Source organism: Salvelinus alpinus, chromosome 21, assembly GCF_045679555.1.
Source record: "Salvelinus alpinus chromosome 21, SLU_Salpinus.1, whole genome shotgun sequence".
NCBI classification, from domain to species: Eukaryota; Metazoa; Chordata; class Actinopteri; order Salmoniformes; family Salmonidae; genus Salvelinus; species Salvelinus alpinus.
In genome coordinates, this window is record NC_092106.1 from 47,009,182 (window position 1) to 47,031,916 (window position 22,735).

At 45.3% G+C, this 22,735-nt stretch overlaps 1 protein-coding gene and 1 long non-coding RNA gene across 5 annotated transcripts in view; both read left to right on the plus strand.

Moving 5' to 3' along the window:
* Positions 1-5,587: 5,587 nt before the first annotated feature.
* LOC139548388 (collagen alpha-1(XXVI) chain-like) overlaps positions 5,588-22,735 on the plus strand; it is a 64,652-nt gene continuing 47,504 nt past the window's right edge. For 2 of the 4 annotated variants that reach the window (XM_071358054.1, XM_071358056.1), the window contains exons 1-3: positions 5,589-6,141; positions 6,475-6,597; positions 6,716-6,819. In XM_071358054.1, coding sequence (XP_071214155.1) covers positions 5,975-6,141; positions 6,475-6,597; positions 6,716-6,819 — 394 coding nt within the window. In that variant the 5' untranslated portion in view covers positions 5,589-5,974. Of the gene's footprint in view, positions 6,142-6,474; positions 6,598-6,715; positions 6,820-22,735 lie in introns of all 4 variants that reach the window. The other 2 variants (XM_071358057.1, XM_071358055.1) reach the window with 2 other exon arrangements.
* On the plus strand, positions 11,714-12,352 carry LOC139548398 (uncharacterized). The gene is made up of 2 exons (XR_011669703.1): positions 11,714-12,133; positions 12,292-12,352. It is a non-coding gene; the product is annotated as an uncharacterized lncRNA (long non-coding RNA).

The following is a 22,735-nucleotide window of genomic DNA, read 5'->3' on the forward strand; positions in this document are numbered from 1 at the left end:
GCATCTCCTTCTCCCCTCACGGCGTTGGCCCACTCCAGAGCTCTCCCTGAGAGGCACGAAATGAGTGCGGACACCCTCTCCCTTCCCGAGGGAGCAGGGTAAACGGCGCCCAGGTATAGGTCCAGCTGTAGCAGGAAACCCTGGCACCGTGCCGCCGTCCCATCATACTCCCCGGGAAGGGAGAGACACATCCCACTGGGACCGGTTGCAGGAGGAGTGACTAGTGGAGGTTCTGGTTGCGTTGTGGAAGGCGCTGGTGGACCTCCCTGTCTCTCCCAACGGTCCAGGGTCTGGATAACTTGATCCATGATGGCGCCGAGATGGTGGATTACTTTCGCTTGCTCCTGGATGCGCTCCTCGACCCCTATACCAGGGGCACCTATTCCTGCTGACTCCATAGTAGGTCGGGAATTCTGTAAGGGGTGCGTAACTGGTGGCAGGGAAGTCAAACAGAGGGGAGCAGAACTTGGTGAATAGCCGGAGCAGTTTAATATATAAAACTAACTGCATACAAAACAACAAACACATGGGTACAAAACCCGTAGCGCACCAGTAACACATAGCACGAGTACTTACAAATAAACAATTCCCAACAAGGACATGGGGGAAACAGAGGGAAAATATACAACATGTAATTAGGGAATTGAAACCAGGTGTGTGTGAAAACAAGCCAAAATAAATGGAACATGAAAAATGGATCGGCGATGGCTAGAAGACCGGTGACCGCCGAACGCCGACCCGAACAAGGAGAGGAGCCAACTTCGGAGGAAGTCATGACAGTGGAGTGCTGGATGGGGTGCGCAACGCACTACTCCTGAGGTATGAGCGGGATTTCTGACCACGCAACTCGCTTACATTATCTGACTCATTATCTGCATATGGAATATCTTTGGTTTGTCTCTATGACGTTCAGTGGCTGTGCTACAACCTTCTACACCCGAGGAGCAGTGGTGTAGTGCTATTTTATTTAGGTGAGGGAGCCCCCCAAAAGTATTAAATGACATCATCATTTCTCAATCAAAGTTTGTACAGAATATTGAATATAATTATAGAAAAGGTGCATAAAATCCGTCCTCCAATTGCAACGTCTGCCTACATGCCCACACATCTTCTCTCAAGAAAATGTAATATTTTTAAAACCCTCAAACACCAAAGTTAGGCATACCAAATTTCAAAGCAGGCCATTATCACTGTGAATATTCGTGAAGGATAATTATTCACATTTTACTGGTAAAATGTTCAAACTGCCACGTCAATCCTTTGATCTCAATCAATTTCATGGGAAAGAATTTGGTCTATAACAACTGTTTTGCGGGCGAATTAAAGCAGATGGTGTTTACAAACGATTTGCTTTTTCTTATCGGCCTATTTTGTTCCAGTCAAAGCATATCCTGCGGCGCACGCTGTATCATTCTGACTATTTAGCTTCAGATAAGAAATGCCTGAGGTGTTTTTGATGTAACACATTACACTCCAAAAAAAAATGCTGTGTTGTTTGAAAGAACTCAACTGCTGGGTTGCAGGCATTGGGTCACTTAAAGGCGCTACACAGCCAATCCAACGTCTGCATTTATGGTGATATGGCCTCTGCAGAAGTCAAGTTATTCATACTTCTTGTGCTTCGTTGCCAAACGGCGCACATCTGTTTTGAAGGAACTTGTCAAGGAAGTGAGTTTGTGTTTACATAGGACCTCCCGCCCTCACCTACTGTCAACCAATCAGGTCAACGCAGAGCTATACAGAGCCCTTGTTACAACATTTGATAAGCCAATTCCTTGACAAGTTCCTTCAAAACAGATGTGCGCCGTTTGCAGACATGCATCCAGAGGCCCCGCACACACCATCCAAATGGTGCCTCCAACCCAGTGACTGAAGTAACTGGGGAAACCACAACCTACGCCGTATGTCTTGTGATAATTGCTGTTGTTTTCTGTTAATTCATATGCCTTGCGGCCGTAATATATAGGCCGAGACAATAAGAAGACAATGGCAGAATAAATTCAACTATCCGGTTTTATCACAAAAAACGGATAGCAACCTCCACCATGCATATTGCATGTAACAGACAGTGACATGACCTACAGCATGGTTTAAGCAAGTTCATGTTTCTGACATTTTCAGACCACTGAACTACTATTGATTTAGAACCACAGAGAGTTACCGCAAGTCACAAAGAAAACAGGAGCTGCCTCCACTATTCCAGCACCATTTCAATATCATCAAATAAACTCTGCTTAGTCTATTTTTTATTTAATTTTTTTACCTTCATTTAAGTAGGCAAGTCAGTAAAAAACTACTTCTTATTTTCAATGACGGCCTAGGAACAGGGTGTTAACTGCTTTGTTGAGGGGCAGAACGAGAGATTTTTACCTTGTCAGCTCAGGATTCAATCTTGCAACCTTGCGGTTACTAGTCCAACGCTCTAACCACTAGGCTACCTGCCGCCCCAATTCAGTCAAATACAATGACAACTAAAAGATACCAAAAACAATTTAGTCCAATCAACATAAGCTAAATATGATGTGGCTGTCCATGGTTCTGCATGTGTGCGTGCAAGTAGAAAAACATATTGACTCACTCTACTTGTAGAGAAACACCAATGTCTTCCTCCTCTCTTTCATATTGATGAAATAGTCTCTCACTCTGTCATCGTACACGCTTCTATATTTTGTTGTCCTCGGCTACCTGGCTAAAATGATTACTCGCTAGCCTAACTTCCATTCATGGGCAACATTAGCTAGTTAACATTAGCCTTTTACATCTAGCTACCGTACATATTGAACTTCCATCCTCTTAAGCCAGGGGCACAACAATGTAGGAATTCATTGTTGGATCAGAATTGGCATTATAATCATTGGCCAGTATTGAGAATTAAGTTAAACCACAAGTCCAAATCCGTATCTCCATCCAGGGCTAATTTAGGAAAGGGACAATTTTAGCTCGCTAGCTAGCCACCGGAGGACAACAACACAACGAGATGCAACAATTCAAGTTGTTTCTGTTAAACATTTGATAGAAGAGACGCCAAATCCAAGATGGCTTCTCTTGACACATCATCGTCTAGAATGTCATTGTATGATGTCTAGCCCGAACCATGAAAAACAGCCCCAGACCATTATTCCTCCTCCACCAAACTTTACAGTTTGCACTATGCATTAGGTAGCGTTCTCCTGGTATCTGCCTAACCCAGATTAATCCACTGGACAGCCAGATGGTGAAGCGTGATTCACCACTCCAGAGAACGCGTTTCTACTACTCCAGAAAACCAATTTCATGAAACTCCTGACAAAAAGTTATTGTGCTGACATTGCTTCCAGAGGCAGTTTGGAACTTGGTAGTGATTGTTGCAACCGAGGACAGACGATTTTTACGCGCTACGTGCTTCAGCACTCGGCGGTCCGGGTCTGTGAGCTTGTGTGGCTTCGAGCCTGAGCCATTGTTGCTCCTAGATGTTTCCACTTCACAATAACAGCACTTACAGTTGACCCCCCCCCTCCCCACCCCCCCCTTGTCCGTGGTGGTCTGCGAATCAACAAACCTTCTGGCTAATTTGCCATGTCATGCTTACATTTTCTAAAACTGCATATCTAAGGCTCTGGTCTGTCCTATGAGTGAGGGTAAACGGTAGTCATGTTCTCTGCCAACCAGTTTAGTTTTAATTACTATTTTGGGAACAGTGGAGTTTTTTGGGGAGGGGTGCATTCTGGGTGGATCAGGTAAAATATATACACTACCGTTCAAAAGTTTGGGGTCACTTAGAAATGTCCTTGTTTTTGAAAGAAAAGCTGATTTTTTTTGTCCATTAAAATAACAACAAATTATTCAGAAATACAGTGTAGACATTGTTAATGTTGTAAATTACGATTGTAGATGGAAACGGCAGATTTTTAATGGAATATCTACATAGGCGTACAGAGGCCCATTATCAGCAACCATCACTCCTGTGTTCCAATGGCACGTTGTGTTAGCTAATCCAAGTTTATCATTTTAAAAGGCTAATTGATCATTAGAAAACCCTTTTGCAATTATGTTAGCACAGCTGAAAACGGTTGTTCTGATTTAAAGAAGCAACAAAACTGGCCTTCTTTAGACTAGTTGAATATTTGGAACATCAGCATTTGTGGATTCGATTACAGGCTCAAAATGGCCAGAAACAAAGAACTTTCTTCTGAAACTCGTCAGTCTATTCTTGTTCTGAGAAATGAAGGCTATTCCAAGTGAGAAAATGCCAAGAAACTAAAGATCTCGTACAACGCTTTGTCCTACTCCCTCCCTTCACAGAACAGCGCAAACTGGCTCTAACCAGAATAGAAAGAGGAATGGGAGGCCCCGGTGCACAACTGAGAAAGGGGACAAGTACATTAGAGTGTCTAGTTTGAGAAACAGACGCCTCACAAGTCCTCAACCGGCAGCTTCATTAAATAGTACCCGCAAAACACCAGTCTCAATGTCAACAGTGAAGAGGCGACTCCGGGATGCTGGCCTTCTAGGCAGAGTTGCAAAGAAAAAGCCATATCTCAGACTGGCCAATAAAAATAAAAGATTAAGATGAGCAAAATAACACAGACACTGGACAAAGGAAGAAAAGCATTATTGACAGACAAATCTAAGTTTGAGGTGTTCGGATCACAAAGAAGAACATTCGTGAGACGCAGAAAAAATGTAAAGATGCTCGAGGAGTGCTTGACGCCATCTGTCACGCATGGTGGAGGCAATGTGATGGTCTGGGGGTGCTTTGGTGGTGGTAAAGTGGGAGATTTGTACAGGGTAAAAGGGATCTTGAAGAAGGAAGGCTATCACGCCATTTTGCAACGCCATGCCATACCCTGTGGACGGCGCTTAAATGGAGCCAATTTCCTCCTACAACAGGACAATGACCCAAAGCACAGCTCCAAACTATGCAATAACTATTTAGGGAAGAAGCAGTCAGCTGGTATTCTGTCTATAATGGAGTGGCCAGCACAGTCACCGGATCTCAACCCTATTGAGCTGTTGTAGGAGCAGTTTGACCGTATGGTACGTAAGTATGGTACGTATGAAGTGGCCATCAAGCCAATCCAATTTGTGGGAGGTGCTTCAGGAAGCATGGGGTGAAATCTCTTCAGATTACCTCAACAAATTGACAACGAGAATGCCAAAGGTCTGCAAGGTTGAAATTGCTGGAAATTGAGGATTATTTGATGAAGGCAAAGGACACAATTATTATTTCAATTAAAAATCATTATTTATAACCTTGTCAACGTCTTGACTATATTTCCTATTCATTTTGCAGCTCATTTCATGTATGTTTTCATGGAAAACAAGGACATTTCTAAGTGACCCCAAACTTTTGAACGGTAGTGTATTTTACTGAAGGGAGGGCCATCCATTTTCATTTCTGAGAGATCCGATTTTCTCCACGTATCACTCATTATAAATAACGTAGAGTCCCTAAAATGTGACCGGATGTGCTCTTATAATCCATAGGATTAAGTGAAATCGTTTTAAATTCCTTGCAATTTAACCTTTATTCTAAATCAAAATTGTGAGAAGCAGACGATTTACGTCCTAAAATCTCTCCTATTAAAAGCGTTTCCTGATGAGACAGTGGTCACTTGTGGTTTTCTACCTCACCAGACTTCACGCTTTTTACGCGCACCAGCTACAGTAGATATCTGACTCCTTCATCCTCGCAGGGGGGTCCAACGTCAGAGTAGTGTTTAAAACGCAGATTATTCCTTGGGCATGGGGTTTCAGTGTAATGCATTTTGACTTGAGTTATTGGTTTTATCCAGCGCTCTGTCTTGTATTCTGCACCATGGCGAACTCTTAAACGCTGTACCGTTGGCTACTACGGTGTATTTATTCTGCCTGCCCCAAATCTGACAAAGAGCTAACCCTTCGAAGCGTTTCAAACTCACTTTTCTTTTTTTTTATATCAACGAAAGCCGACAGCAACTAGCGCTTTGGAACTCTGTGGAGACGCCATTTGGCAATGACATCGCTCCCGTGCGCTCTGTGCATAATATGGATATGTCTGGTCTGTCATTCGACGGGAACGGGATTTATTTACCAGTTTCCCGGAGTGACTGGTCAAAGCGTCAACTCGGAGCAGAGCGCGACCACAGGTTCACTAGGCAGCGGATCGAACATTCACCTCAGGTGAGCACACCATGACGCACGGAGAGAATCCATTGTGAGGATGGCCAGAATTTGCCAAAATGAAACATAATTTATTTACAATGTCACCATTGATAGAGAAATACTTAATGTATGACTAAAACTGTTGATTATCAGCTCTGGTATCAGATTTCTGGGGGGAAAAGGGTAAGAGCTGATGCTTGCTGTTATTGTAGGATTTACATCTCCTATAGTGGATGAAGGGACGTATAAAATATATACAGGAGACGTTTTTAGAGTATTTAACAACCTTACATTGTGACCTGTGTTAGATGGTATGATAACAAGATCCATATGGTCTGTATGTGATTACAGGAACTGGTGCCAGTACACTGTGTTGAGGACAGTGAAGTGCCAGGTGCACAATGGGACAGAGACCACGGTGCAGAGAGTGTTCCAAGGCTGCCGTTGGCCAGGACCCTGCTCCAAACTCATCAGGTAGGACTGGACCAGACGACCCCAGAGTACTGTTTTGATATAAATGCCATCTTATAGTGTATATAGTAGCAATAGTGCACATGAAGATGTTCCTGTGTTGACCCTGTCCCTCCGTCAGCTACAGGACCGTGGTCAGGCCGTCTTACAAGGTGGCCTATCGGCAGGTCACAGCTCGGGAGTGGAGGTGTTGTCCTGGGTTTGTAGGAGATGAATGTCGAGAAGGTGAGAAATCACACTCATAATCATGCCCTCTATCTTTCCTCACCCTAATGTAAACCCATTTAACCCTCTGTCTTTCCTCACCCTAATGTAGACCCATATAACCCTCTGTCTTTCCTCACCCTAATGTAAACCCATATAACCCTCTGTCTTTCCTCACCCTAATGTAAACCCATATAACCCTCTGTCTTTCCTCGCCCTAATGTAAACCCATATAACCCTCTGTCTTTCCTCACCCTAATGTAAACCCATATAACCCTCTGTCTTTCCTCACCCTAATGTAGACCCATATAACCCTCTGTCTTTCCTCACCCTAATGTAAACCCATATAACCCTCTATCTTTCCTCACCCTAATGTAAACCCATATAACCCTCTGTCTTTCCTCACCCTAATATAAACCCATATAACCCTCTATCTTTCCTCACCCTAATATAAACCCATATAATCCTCTATCTTTCCTCACCCTAATGTAAACCCATATAACCCTCTATCTTTCCTCACCCTAATGTAAACCCATATAACCCTCTATCTTTCCTCACCCTAATGTAAACCCATATAATCCTCTATCTTTCCTCACCCTAATATAAACCCATATAATCCTCTATCTTTCCTCACCCTAATGTAAACCCATATAACCCTCTATCTTTCCTCACCCTAATATAAACCCATATAATCCTCTATCTTTCCTCACCCTAATGTAAACCCATATAACCCTCTATCTTTCCTCACCCTAATGTAAACCCATTTAACCCTCTATCTTTCCTCACCCTAATGTAGACCCATATAACCCTCTGTCTTTCCTCACCCTAATGTAAACCCATATAACCCTCTGTCTTTCCTCACCCTAATGTAAACCCATATAACCCTCTGTCTTTCCTCGCCCTAATGTAAACCCATATAACCCTCTGTCTTTCCTCACCCTAATGTAAACCCATATAACCCTCTGTCTTTCCTCACCCTAATGTAGACCCATATAACCCTCTGTCTTTCCTCACCCTAATGTAAACCCATATAACCCTCTATCTTTCCTCACCCTAATGTAAACCCATATAACCCTCTGTCTTTCCTCACCCTAATATAAACCCATATAACCCTCTATCTTTCCTCACCCTAATGTAAACCCATATAACCCTCTGTCTTTCCTCACCCTAATGTAAACCCATATAATCCTCTATCTTTCCTCACCCTAATATAAACCCATATAATCCTCTATCTTTCCTCACCCTAATGTAAACCCATATAACCCTCTATCTTTCCTCACCCTAATATAAACCCATATAATCCTCTATCTTTCCTCACCCTAATGTAAACCCATATAACCCTCTATCTTTCCTCACCCTAATGTAAACCCATATAACCCTCTATCTTTCCTCACCCTAATGTAAACCCATATAACCCTCTATCTTTCCTCACCCTAATATAAACCCATATAATCCTCTATCTTTCCTCACCCTAATGTAAACCCATATAATCCTCTATCTTTCCTCACCCTAATATAAACCCATATAACCCTCTATCTTTCCTCACCCTAATGTAAACCCATATAATCAGTGATGAAGTGGTAAACAAAATAGGTGGGTAAACTCTGACCGCCGGTCACAGTGGAAAAAAGTAACGCTTCCTATACTTTCAATGCATTTCTTTCCCCCTCTCAAAAGCCTTATAAACTGTGTTTACTTGGCGTTTACCCTCCACTACACCACTGGTTATAATCCTCTACCTTTTCTCCATGTCCTCAGGCGATCATCTTAGTTCGGCAAAGCATACATTCTAAAATACTGTGTGTATTTGGTCAGTGAAATGTTTAATATACTGAGGGAAGGTCTTTTTAAAGGTGTTCGCTAGTTGCTGTCGTATGGGGACTGTAACAGACTCACACTTGACATTCGTATGGCTGAGGAGGAATAAGTACATAGAGCTGTTACCTGGCACATGAGGGAGAAAAGTAACAGTGGGAAGTACTGTAGTTATGATCAACTGCTGGTTGAGATACTGCTACAGTACATTACTGTGCTGGTTGAGATACTGCTACAGTACATTACTGTGCTGGTTGAGATACTGCTACAGTACATTACTGTGCTGGTTGAGATACTTCTACAGTACATTACTGTGCTGGTTGAGATACTGCTACAGTACATTACTGTGCTGGTTGAGATACTGCTACAGTACATTACTGTGCTGGTTGAGATACTGCTACAGTACACTACTGTGCTGGTTGAGATACTGCTACAGTACATTACTGTGCTGGTTGAGATACTGCTACAGTACATTACTGTGCTGGTTGAGATACTGCTACAGTACATTACTGTGCTGGTTGAGATACTGCTACAGTACTGTAGGTTTGGGAACTTCAGGTGTGTTGAATTAAAGGTTGGGACTAAGGAGCTTGTTTTTGATTACATTTAGGAACATGTTCCACACTAATAAAAAAAAAGGGGTGGGGGGGTTGAAAGGGCTGCTGAGGCTCTGTAGTTGTATACATACTCCTCAGGCATTTAATCAAGATGCTTTTGTGTCTGAGAGAGAGAGAGAGAGAGAGAGAGAGAGGAGGCTGTCAGCTATTGTAGGCGCAGGAGATTTGCCAAAATGAAACATAATTTATTTACAATGTCACCATTGATAGAGAAATGTTTAATGTATGACTAAAACTGTTGATTATCAGCTCTGGTATCAGATTTATGGGGGGAAAAGGGTAAGAGCTGATGCTTGCTGTTATTGGAGGATTTACATCTCCTATAGTGGATGAAGGGACGTATAAAATATATACAGGAGACGTTTTTAGAGTATTTAACAACCTTACATTGTGACCTGTGTTAGATGTTATGATAACAAGATCCGTATGGTCTGTCTGTGATTACAGGATCTGGTCAGTAGGAGCAAGAGATGTTTCTCTTACTCTCCCCCCTCCCCCCTCCCCCATATTTCCCCATTATAGTGAAGGGGTTGAAAAATAGGCTCTATGAAACATATAAAAGCGAGGTAGAGAGTCTTGTAAAGCGTGTGGCCTTGGGGAGACGGGGCGCCGCAAACCGCAGGCTCCCAGTCCAGTAAAGAGAGAGGTTGGACTGGGGGGAACCACTAGAGACTCCCAGTCCAGTAAAGAGAGGGGTTGGACTGGGGGGAACCACTAGAGACTCCCAGTCCAGTAAAGAGATAGGTTGGACTGGGGGAAACCACTAGAGGCTCCCAGTCCAGTAAAGAGATAGGTTGGACTGGGGGAAACCACTAGAGGCTCCCTGCTCAGTAAAGAGATAGGTTGGACTGGGGGGAACCACTAGAGACTCCCAGTCCAGTAAAGAGAGGGGTTGGACTGGGGGGAACCACTAGAGGCTCCCAGTCCAGTAAAGAGATAGGTTGGACTGGGGGGAACCACTAGAGACTCCCAGTCCAGTAAAGAGAGGGGTTGGACTGGGGGGAACCACTAGAGGCTCCCAGTCCAGTAAAGAGATAGGTTGGACTGGGGGGAACCACTAGAGACTCCCAGTCCAGTAAAGAGAGGGGTTGGACTGGGGGGAACCACTAGAGACTCCCAGTCCAGTAAAGAGAGGGGTTGGACTGGGGGGAACCACTAGAGACTCCCAGTCCAGTAAAGAGAGGGGTTGGACTGGGGGGAACCACTAGAGGCTCCCAGTCCAGTAAAGAGATAGGTTGGACTGGGGGGAACCACTAGAGACTCCCAGTCCAGTAAAGAGAGGGGTTGGACTGGGGGGAACCACTAGAGACTCCCAGTCCAGTAAAGAGAGGGGTTGGACTGGGGGGAACCACTAGAGACTCCCAGTCCAGTAAAGAGAGGGGTTGGACTGGGGGGAACCACTAGAGGCTCCCTGCCCAGTAAAGAGAGAGGTTGGACTGGGGGGGAACCACTAGAGGCTCCCTGCCCAGTAAAGAGATAGGTTGGACTGGGGGGGAACCACTAGAGACTCCCTGCCCAGTAAAGAGAGAGGTTGGACTGGGGGGAACCACTAGAGACTCCCTGCCCAGTAAAGAGATAGGTTGGACTGGGGGGGAACCACTAGAGACTCCCTGCCCAGTAAAGAGATTGGTTGGACTGGGGGGAACCACTAGAGACTCCCTGCCCAGTAAAGAGAGAGGTTGGACTGGGGGGAACCACTAGAGACTCCCTGCCCAGTAAAGAGATAGGTTGGACTGGGGGGAACCACTAGAGACTCCCTGCCCAGTAAAGAGATAGGTTGGACTGGGGGGAACCACTAGAAGCGGTCAGACTGACTGAAAACAGAGTGGGAGGATGTGGAGTGTAGGCCCCAGCTCTCTGGTCTCCAGGGTTTAGTCTACTAAATATACCTTCACACTTTGGCAAGCACCACACTCACTTACTTCACACACAGAGCCTTCAGAAAGTATCCATACCCCTCGACTTATTCCACATTTTGTTGTGTTACAGCCTAAATTCTAAATTGATTTAAAAAAAACATTCACTCATCTACACACAATACCCCATAAAGACAAAGTAAAAACATGTTTTTAGACATTTTAGTTAATTTATTGAAAATGTAATACAGAAATATCTAATTTACATAAGTATTCACACCCCTGAGTCAATACACGTTAGAATCATCTTTGGCAGCGATTACAGCTTAGTCTTTCTGGGTAAGTCTCTAAGAGCTTTGCACACCTGGATTGTACAATATTTGCACATTATTATTTAAAGAATTCTTCAAGCTCTGTTAAGTTTATTGTTAATCATTGCTAGAGAGCCATTATCAAGTCTTGCCATAGATTTTCAAGCCGATTTAAGTCAAAAGTGTTACTAGGCCAGTCAAGAACATTCAATGCTTCCGAGTGGCGCAGTGGTCTAAGGCACTGCATCTCAGTGCTAGTGTAACCGATGTGAAATGGCTAGCTAGTTAGCGGTGGTGCGCGCTAATAGCGTTTCAATCGGTGACGTCACTCGCTCTGAGAACTGAAGTAATTGTTCCCCTTTCTCTGCAAGGGCCGTGGGATGATGGCTTTGTGGCGCGATGGGTGTAACTGCCAGTTAGACTTACAGGTTATGTCGTTGTTTTGTGTTTGAATTGTTTACGTGTCTGCTGTGCGGGGAAATGATAAGAGAAGCGGAACTACGTAGCTAATAACTGTTGTAACGGGGATCCTTATTGTAGCAACACACTTTTGGAGGGAAGGCAATCCCGCGCTGTGTTAGCTAAGTTTTCATGTCATCGGGTGTAGTTCATAAAGTTTGAAGCGTATATGTTAGGATGGTAACGTTATAATAATTAAGGATGAAGCGTGAATTCATGCCAGGAATAATAAGTGTGAAGCTTGATTTCCTCCCTTCTGTAATAAGCAGCCAATGAGGTATTTTTCCTTTATTCATGTGTTTAATCTAATACTGTTATAGCGCCAGCTAAACTGTTTATGTATGTAAGCACTTCAGAGTTATACCAAGCTAATAAGTCACTCGTAAGATAAGGTTGTAAGAGTGTGCTTAACTGTATTTTTCATTTACTTTATAGTTCTCACGGAAGGTGATAATTCTGACTAAATCTACAGAATAAAGCCGCCAGTTAAAATCAAGGAACGGTTGTGCTCGTGGTTACTGGAGGGAGCTACAATGGGTAACAATGCTTCGGGGGTGACTGTTGTTGATGTGTGCAGAGGGTCCCTGGTTCGCGTCGGGGCAAGGGGACGGAAGAAAGTTAAAATGTTACATTGATGCTGTTGACCCGGATCACTGGTTGCTGCGGAAAAGGAGGAGGTCAAAAGGAGGGTGTGAAATGGCTAGCTAGTTAGTGGTGGTGCGCGCTAATAGCGTTTCAATCGGTGACGTCACTCGCTCTGAGACCTGAAGTAGTTGTTCCCCTTTCTCTGCAAGGGCCGTGGCTTTGTGGCGCGATGGGTAACGATGCTTTGTGGGTGTCAGTTGTTGATGTGTGCAGAGGCTTAACAATCTAAAATAAAATAGCAGACATGGGCTAATTCAGTGACTGCTGATAAACAAATGTCTAAATTCCACCTTTTGTATTCTACTATTCAAAACTCTCAACAGTAAGTTGAGATCCCGACTGAGTTCCTAAAACAATATGTTATTATTATTTAGTTTTTCTGTGAACTTGGTCAGTGGGTCTACAAAAGGAGGCCATCCCTGACCTAGACGATGGTTCATTGGGAAACAAAATAGTTTCAGGAGTATAAGCAAGTAGTTGATTTGTATAACCTTTGTTGAAATGTGTTTTCATGTACGAGGACAATCCTATCCATATATAGAGAACTGGCCAATTCTCCTCTTCCCTGAGATGAGGTGTAAACCTGCCGGAGTGAGGGAGGGATGTCACTCACAGTCTGTTCCACATTCAGGAGTGTGGGGTGTGAAGGAGAGATGGGTGAGACTGATTAAAGAGGGAGTTTGGAGCGTGGGGTGAGAAAGAGAGATGGGGTGAGACTGATTAAAGAGGGAGTTTGGAGCGTGGGGTGAGAAAGAGAGATGGGGTGAGACTGATTAAAGAGGGAGTTTGGAGCGTGGGGTGTGAAGGAGAGATGGGTGAGACTGATTAAAGAGGGAGTTTGGAGCGTGGGGTGAGAAGGAGAGATGGGTGAGACTGATTAAAGAGGGAGTTTGGAGCGTGGGGTGAGAAGGAGAGATGGGTGAGACTGATTAAAGAGGGAGTTTGGAGCGTGGGGTGAGAAGGAGAGATGGGTGAGACTGATTAAAGAGGGAGTTTGGAGCGTGGGGTGAGAAGGAGAGATGGGTGAGACTGATTAAAGAGGGAGTTTGGAGCGTGGGGTGTGAAGGAGAGATGGGTGAGACTGATTAAAGAGGGAGTTTGGAGCGTGGGGTGAGAAGGAGAGATGGGTGAGACTGATTAAAGAGGGAGTTTGGAGCGTGGGGTGTGAAAGAGAGATGGGTGAGACTGATTAAAGAGGGAGTTTGGAGCGTGGGGTGTGAAGGAGAGATGGGTGAGACTGATTAAAGAGGGAGTTTGGAGTGTGGGGTGAGAAAGACAACGGTGTCTTTCCCTATCGGTACTCGGCTCCATCATGGCTCATTCATCAAAAGGCCCACTGATATTGCCAACTACATGAAATGCTTTTTCATTGGCAAGATAAGAAAACGTAGGGATGACATGCCAGCAACAAACGCTGACACTACACATACAAGTATATCAGACCAAATTATGAAAGACAAGAATTGTAATTCCATAAAGTCAGTGTGGAAGAGGTGAAAAACTTAGTTGTCTATCAACAATGACAAGCCACCGGGGTCTGACAACTTGGATGGAAAATTACTGAGGGTAATAGCGGACGATATTGCCAGTCCTATTTGCCACATCTTCAGTTTAAGCCAACTAGAGAGTGTGTGCCCTCAGGCCTGGAGGGAACCAAAAGTCATTCTGCTACTCAAGAATAGTAAAGCCCCCTTTACTGGTTCAAATAGCTGACCAATCAGCCTGTTACCAACCCTTAGTAAACTTCTGGAAAAAAAAGATGTTTCCTTTTGTAGTCATTTTGGTTGTGTCTGTAGTCCTTTTGGTTGTGTCTGTAGTCCTTTTGGTTGTCGGTAGTCCTTTTGGTTGTCTGTAGTCCTTTTGGTTGTCTCTGTAGTCCTTTTGGTTGTGTCTGTAGTCCTTTTGGTTGTCTCTGTAGTCATTTTGGTTGTCTCTGTAGTCCTTTTGGTTGTGTCTGTAGTCCTTTTGGTTGTGTCTGTAGTCATTTTGGTTGTCTCTGTAGTCCTTTTGGTTGTCTCTGTAGTCCTTTTGGTTGTCCTTGTAGTCCTTTTGGTTGTCTCTGTAGTCCTTTTGGCTGTGTCTGTAGTCCATTTGGTTGTCGCTGTAGTCCATTTGGTTGTGTCTGTAGTCCTTTTGGTTGTCTCTATAGTCCTTTTGGTTGTCTCTGTAGTCCTTTTGGCTGTGTCTGTAGTCCATTTGGTTGTCGCTGTAGTCCATTTGGTTGTGTCTGTAGTCCTTTTGGTTGTCTCTGTAGTCCTTTTGGCTGTGTCTGTAGTCCATTTGGTTGTCGCTGTAGTCCATTTGGTTGTGTCTGTAGTCCTTTTGGTTGTCTCTATAGTCCTTTTGGTTGTCTCTATAGTCCAGAAGTGATCCGAAATGGTTTTGGTTCGATGTGATTCTCTGTCTGGATTAACTTTACAGGCCAGCCACCTGCCTTAGTTGCGTAGGAGAATTAGGTAACAACACATTGATTTAAAGCGGCAATCAGCAGTTGAAACAATAACAAAGAGGTACTCCCAGCCCCTGTTTCGGTAAACAGCTGAGTGATTGTGTTGGAGAAATGTAACCACTTGAGGCTATAGCGTTTATTTACATTTACTTTGTTTACAAACATTGAAGTAAAAAAGCTTCCCACTGGGCACCAACTGTAATGGATGGAGCAACTGAAGATTTCCCCTGTAGGGTCAGTCTGGCATATCTCCACCCTAATGGTGACGTAAAGGTTTGGGAAGGTGAGGTGATCCTAGATCAGTGCCATCGATGAGACACGTTCTGTTGAGCCCCACTAATAAACTCTGAAGGCCAATATATTGTTTTCTCAGCCCTGTCTGTTGTCCTCTGGCGGCTGGGTCATGGTGGATATTTGAGAAGTCTGCTTATACATCAATCAAACTGCCACCTTGTTGTCCTCTCTCCTCTTCGCTCCTCCTCTCCCCTTCTCTCCTCCTCTCTCCTTCGCTCTCCTCCTCTCCCCTCTACGCTCCTCCTCTCTCCTCCTCTCTCCTCCTCTCTCCCCCTCTCCCCTTCTCTCCTCCTCTCTCCTTCGCTCTCCTCCTCTCTCCCCTTCTCTCCTCCTCTCTCATCCTCTCTCTCTTCTCTCCTCCTCTCTTTCCTCCTCTCTTTCCTCCTCTCTCCTCTTCCTCTCTCCTCCTCCTCACTCTCTCCTCCTCTCTCCTCTCTCCTCCTCCTCACTCTCTCCTCCTCTCTCCTCTCTCCTCCTTCTCTCTCCTCCTCTCTTTCCTCCTCTCTTTCCTCCTCTCTCCTCTTCCTCTCTCCTCCTCCTCACTCTCTCCTCCTCTCTCCTCTCTCCTCCTCCTCACTCTCTCCTCCTCTCTCCTCTCTCCTCCTTCTCTCTCCTCCTCTCTTTCCTCCTCTCTCCTCTTCCTCTCTCCTCCTCCTCACTCTCTCCTCCTCTCTCCTCTCTCCTCCTCCTCACTCTCTCCTCCTCTCTCCTCTTTCCTCCTCCTCACTCTCTCCTCCTCTCTCCTCTCTCCTCCTCCTCACTCTCTCCTCCTCTCTCCTCTCTCCTCCTCCTCACTCTCTCCTCCTCTCTCCTCTCTCCTCCTCCTCTCTCCTCCTTCTCTCTCCTCCTCTCCTCCTCCTCTCTCCTCTCTCCTCCTTCTCTCTCCTCCTCTCCTCCTCTCTCCCCTTCTCTCCTCCTCTCTCATCCTCTCTCTCTTCTCTCCTCCTCTCTTTCCTCCTCTCTTTCCTCCTCTCTCCTCTTCCTCTCTCCTCCTCCTCACTCTCTCCTCCTCTCTCCTCTCTCCTCCTCCTCACTCTCTCCTCCTCTCTCCTCTCTCCTCCTTCTCTCTCCTCCTCTCTTTCCTCCTCTCTTTCCTCCTCTCTCCTCTTCCTCTCTCCTCCTCCTCACTCTCTCCTCCTCTCTCCTCTCTCCTCCTCCTCACTCTCTCCTCCTCTCTCCTCTCTCCTCCTTCTCTCTCCTCCTCTCTTTCCTCCTCTCTCCTCTTCCTCTCTCCTCCTCCTCACTCTCTCCTCCTCTCTCCTCTCTCCTCCTCCTCACTCTCTCCTCCTCTCTCCTCTCTCCTCCTCCTCACTCTCTCCTCCTCTCTCCTCTCTCCTCCTCCTCACTCTCTCCTCCTCTCTCCTCCTCCTCACTCTCTCCTCCTCTCTCCTCTCTCCTCCTCCTCTCTCCTCTCTCCTCCTTCTCTCTCCTCCTCTCCTCCTTTCTCTTCTGTCTGTCCTCTTTTCTTCTTTTCTTTTAGCCTTATTCCCTTTACTCTCATCTTCCTCTCTAGAAAGTAAACTCATCTTCCTCTCTAGAAAGTAAACTCATCTTCCTCTCTAGAAAGTAAACTCATCTTCCTCTCTAGAAAGTAAACTCATCTTCCTCTCTAGAAAGTAAACTCATCTTCCTCTCTATATAATAAACTCATCTTCCTCTCTAGAAAGTAAACTCATCTTCCTCTCTAGAAAGTAAACTCATCTTCCTCTCTAGAAAGTAAACTCATCTTCCTCTCTAGAAAGTAAACTCATCTTCCTCTCTAGAAAGTAAACTCATCTTCCTCTCTATATAATAAACTCATCTTCCTCTCTAGAAAATAAACCACCATATATCATTTTGTTCTCAATCAATGTTCCTACAATGGATTTTTGCTGAGGCAGGAAAAATGTGTGTATGTGTGTGTGTTTCCTGCTTGTGTGTACATGGGTCAGTGTGTGTAGTGCAGACACATGACGGCATGGAAAACATTTGGGAGAAATGTGGAAGTAATTTAGCTGCCGTTGGGCCCTGTCTCTTCTCCACTCTGTCGTAGCGGCACCTTGATGCCTATCTCCACACATTAACAAGGTAATGGGGCTGTGTGAGGAGGAAGTTATGTAGCAACAATGCCAGGACCTAACCCGGAGTCGCCTTACTGGCAACTCAATAAAACGCCCACATACTCTACCAAAACTTCACCAAAGCTTACTGAATAGACAACCTCTAAACTCCTGCGTATTTTACCAAAACTTCACCAAAGCTTACTGATTAGACAACCTCTAAACTCCTGCGTATTTTACCAAAACTTCACCAAAGCTTACTGATTAGACAACCTCTAAACTCCTGCGTATTTTACCAAGACTTCACCAAAGCTTACTGATTAGACAACCTCTAAACTCCTGCGTATTTTACCAAAACTTCACCAAAGCTTACTGATTAGACAACCTCTAAACTCCTGCGTATTTTACCAAAACTTCACCAACGCTTACTGATTAGACAACCTCTAAACTCCTGCGTATTTTACCAAAACTTACTGATTAGACAACCTCTAAACTCCTGCGTATTTTACCAAAACTTCACCAAAGCTTACTGAATAGACAACCTCTAAACTCCTGCGTATTTTACCAAAACTTCAGCAACACTTACTGTGGAGATAATATTTCTATCCCAAATCCTGTCAAGAGAAGTGAATATATTCCCATGTACTCTGCTAACCTGCAGGTTACCCTGAATCATTTCCACAGTTTAACAACCAGGATGAGCTTCATGCAAATGAGGGAGGACATAAAGAATATGAATATCCATTTAGGAGGAATTATTCGGCTGTCAATCATTTATTCCTGTAATGCTATGGGTGAGCTTTGCTCTGCACGTTCCCGAGTTTTGTAGGGTTTAATATTGGCAACGCTTCATAGTTCATTTAGTCATTCAACACCTCTCCTCTCTAGCTCTCATTGTCTCTCCAACTCCCTCATCTTTTCCTTTCCTCTCCTCCTCCCTCAGCTCTCCCTTCCTCTCCTCCTCCCTCAGCTCTCCCTTCCTCTCCTCCTCCCTCAGCTCTCCCTTCCTCTCCTCCTCCCTCAGCTCTCCCTTCCCCTCTCCTCCTCCCTCAGCTCTCCCTTCCTCTCCTCCTCCCTCAGCTCTCCCTTCCTCTCCTCCACCCTTCACTCTCCCTTCCTCTCCTCCTCCCTCAGCTCTCCCTTCCTCTCCTCCTCCCTCAGCTCTCCCTTCCCCTCTCCTCCTCCCTTCACTCTCCCTTCCTCTCCTCCTCCCTTCACTCTCCCTTCCTTTTCTCCCTCAGCTCTCCCTTCCTCTCGTCACTCAGCTTTCCCTATTCTCTCTTTCCCTGGGTTCTCCTTTCCATATCTCTCTCCCTTTCCATCTCTACCTACCCTCTCTCTCTCCTCCGTTCAGTCTTTCCTCTCGTCTCAGTTAAAGTGATAAAACAGCACCATAACAGCACCATGATAAGTAATGTCTCTGTCTCTGGCTGTTCTGAGAGCAGACATAAGCTAGACAGTTACCATTGACCCCTAGGTGTTTGGGGAAAGCCATACCTGGTCCTGTACCTGTCAGTCTGTCTTTGTCCTAAGGGCATCTATCTGAGCAGTCTGTAGTTGTAGTGTCCTGGGCCAGATGAGGTGTCGATCAACAGTCTGTAGTTGTAGTGTTCTGGGCCAGATGAGGATCAACAGTCTGTAGTTGTAGTGTCCTGGGCCAGATGAAGACCAACAGTCTGTAGTTGTAGTGTCCTGGGCCAGATGAGGATCAACAGTCTGTAGTTGTAGTGTCCTGGGCCAGATGAGGATCAACAGTCTGTAGTTGTAGTGTCCTGGGCCAGGTGAGGATCAACAGTCTGTAGTTGTAGTGTCCTGGGCCAGATGAGGATCAACAGTCTGTAGTTGTAGTGTCCTGGGCCAGATGAGGATCAACAGTCTGTAGTTGTAGTGTCCTGGGCCAGATGAGGATCAACAGTCTGTAGTTGTAGTGTCCTGGGCCAGATGAGGATCAACAGTCTGTAGTTGTAGTGTCCTGGGCCAGATGAGGATCAACAGTCTGTAGTTGTAGTGTCCTGGGCCAGATGAGGATCAACAGTCTGTAGTTGTAGTGTCCTGGGCCAGATGAGGATCAACAGTCTGTAGTTGTAGTGTCCTGGGCCAGATGAGGATCAACAGTCTGTAGTTGTAGTGTCCTGGGCCAGTTGAGGATCAACAGTCTGTAGTTGTAGTGTCCTGGGCCAGATGAGGATCAACAGTCTGTAGTTGTAGTGTCCTGGGCCAGATGAGGATCAACAGTCTGTAGTTGTAGTGTCCTGGGCCAGATGAGGATCAACAGTCTGTAGTTGTAGTGTCCTGGGCCAGATGAGGATCAACAGTCTGTAGTTGTAGTGTCCTGGGCCAGTTGAGGATCAACAGTCTGTAGTTGTAGTGTCCTGGGCCAGATGAGGATCAACAGTCTGTAGTTGTAGTGTCCTGGGCCAGATGAGGATCAACAGTCTGTAGTTGTAGTGTCCTGGGCCAGATGAGGATCAACAGTCTGTAGTTGTAGTGTCCTGCGCCAGATGAGGATGTTTTGGCTGTGAAGCAGTCTGGATGGTGAACTGATGAACCATTGCATTCTGAGAGCGCGTGTGTGTGTGTGTGTGTGTGTGTGTGTGTGTGTGTGTGTGTGTGTGTGTGTGTGTGTGTGTGTGTGTGTGTGTGTGTGTGTGTGTGTGTGTGTGTGTGTGTGTGTGTGTGTGTGTGTGTGTGTGTGTGTGTGTGTGTGTGTGTGTGTGTGTGTGTGTGTGTGTGTGTGTGTTAGAGAGAGCGCATGAGAGAATGGCAGAGACGTTATAACACAGACATCTCATTGTCCCTGTTATGACCAGCCAGGTCACCCGTGATATAAGTCAGTATTCGACGTCCATCCATGTTTGAGGATGTCGGGAGATGACATGGAAACTGGCCACTAGGGGCAATAGTGAGCGCTGTGACCTTCAAGTAGGTTCATCCATGGTTCTCAAATTTCGAAGTTGTTCTAAATGTCATATATAGTTTTTAAGGATACCTTAACCATTCAGAGTTAATGCCTAAACTTAACATTAAACACACTTTGAAATGTGAGGTTTGAAACAATTTCAAAATGTGACTTTTGAGTAACATGTATATGAAGAACTAATTCTGACGTGAGACTGTGAGCGCTAGTTGGTTATGACAGCCCCTGGCCTGCTGAGTTAGATGTTGAAATGACGTCTGTGACTGAATAGATCCCTTCTAATGAATCCGTAGATGTCCACGATGCAGTCAGTCAGTCTTCCAGTCAGTCACTGTAGAACCAGCCCGCTGGGCACAGACGTCATTTCAACATCTAGTTCTGATTTACACTTGGTTGTGTAAGGATCGACGCCGGAGGCGAGAAGCAGGTACAGGGAGTGAAACATTTAATAACCGCGGACAGGAACAAAATACGGACAGCATCTGGACAGGGGAAACGGAAACCACAATAATGATGACACAGGGATTAAACAGAGGAAACAGACAGATATAGGAAAGGCAATCAAAACGTGAAGGAGTCCAGGTGAGTCCAATGAGCGCTGATGCACGTAATGATGGTGACAGGTGTGCGTAATGATGGCGAGAGATGTGCGTAATGATGGTGACAGGTGTGCGTAATGATGGTGACAGGTGTGCGTAATGATGGTGACAGGTGTGAGTAATGATGGTGACAGGTGTGAGTAATGAAAGGCAGCCTGGCGCCCTCGAGGGACGGAGAGGGAGAGCGGGAGCATGCGTGACAGGTTGCGTTGCGTTGTCAACTAACGTGAATTCAACGTAAAATCAAGAAAACATTTTACTATGTCATTGGATTTAGGTTCAAAGTTAAATTCCTTTATGTTGATGACTTTATGCAAATCCAATCAGTTTTCCACATTGGTTCAACGTCATAGATTTTGTTGTTGTTGAAATGACGTGGAAACAACTTTGATTAAACCAGTTTTTGCCCAGTGGGTGGCTTTGGTCCTGAGCATGCTTTAGATTTCTTTTATTTAACATTTATCTTTATTTAACATTTATCTTTATTTAACTAGGCAAGTCAGTTAAGAACAAATTCTTATTTACAATGCCGGCCTAGGAACAGTGGGTTAACTGCCTTGTTCAGGGGCAGAACGACAGATTTTTACCTTGTCAGCTCTGGGATTCGATCTAGCAACCATTTCGGTTACTAGTCCAACGCTCTAACCACTAGGCTACCTGCCGCCCCTAGACACAGCCTAATACTGTATTACTAATCTCAGGTTAAGTTCTTGGTCTATACCTGTTAAAAGAAGAGATGCTACAACCAGAATGAGGAGTTACACCCTCCCCCACTCTCCCCCTCTCTCTCCCCCCATCTCTCTCTCACTCTCCCCCCCCCCTCTCTCTCTCTCTCTCGCTCTCTCTCCCCCTCTCTCGCTCTCTCGCTCTCTCTCCCCCTCTCCCCCTCTCCCTCTCCCTCTCTCTCTCTCCCCCTCTCTCTCTCTCACTCACTCACTCACTCACTCACTCACTCACTCACTCTCCCCCCTCTATCTCTCTCTCTCTCCTCCTCTATCTCTCTCTCGCCCCCCCCCCCCCCCCCCCCTCTCTCTCACTCTCTTTACGATTTACGGGCAAGTCAATGGGCCGAATGTCCCCTCCCACTTTCCATAATTTGAAAGATGCTATAACCTGCGAAATCATGATTTGTCCAAATTACCAGTGATAAATAAAAAAGCACCAGAACTATTGCTGCTCGTTAGCCATAGAATCTAGATCTATCATAGATCTACAGTACCATTTATATTTCCACAGTCTGCCCACGAGAGATTGCCATACCACTAGCACACTTGGCTCAACCAATCAAGCGCTTGGAGATCAGTTTATTCATTGAATTATCTTTGTTAGTACTGGGCTGTAACAAAAGTTACTGCACACTGTGAGTCATCAGAAAAAAAATTGCAGAACACTGTTATTGAGCCTAAGTTTGGTTATGAGCGGTCAGTAGGCTGGCATGGGGATGAGAAATTCCGTATGGTCACGCTGTGGAGAGCTGGGCATCCTTGGTATCCTGGTTTGGGCACAGAGCGTTCAGCGCTTCCCGCTCCTGTTGCCATCAGTGGCCGACCACACGCTGGTCCTGGGCAGATACAGCACAGACTGCTGGGAAATGGCCAGCCCTGGGAGACTGTCTATGACACCACACTAGATAGACACACACACACACACACACACTCACTCACACTGCCCACCTGCTGTGTATTTGGGGTAAATGACAGCATTCTCCTTCCTGTGCATGTCTCTGTTGTGGGCTGTGTGCCTTAGCAATGAGGATGGTTCACTGTGCGCGCGCACACACACACACACATGCAGGGGTTTATCTTGGCAGAGAGGATTGGAAATCCAATTATTGCAAATAAAAGGTCTGAGTTATAATTATAGTTATGTCTGTGTTTATTGTAGATATTACTTTAAGGACCCATGCATGATATGCGCTAAGTGATGCTAAGGGTTA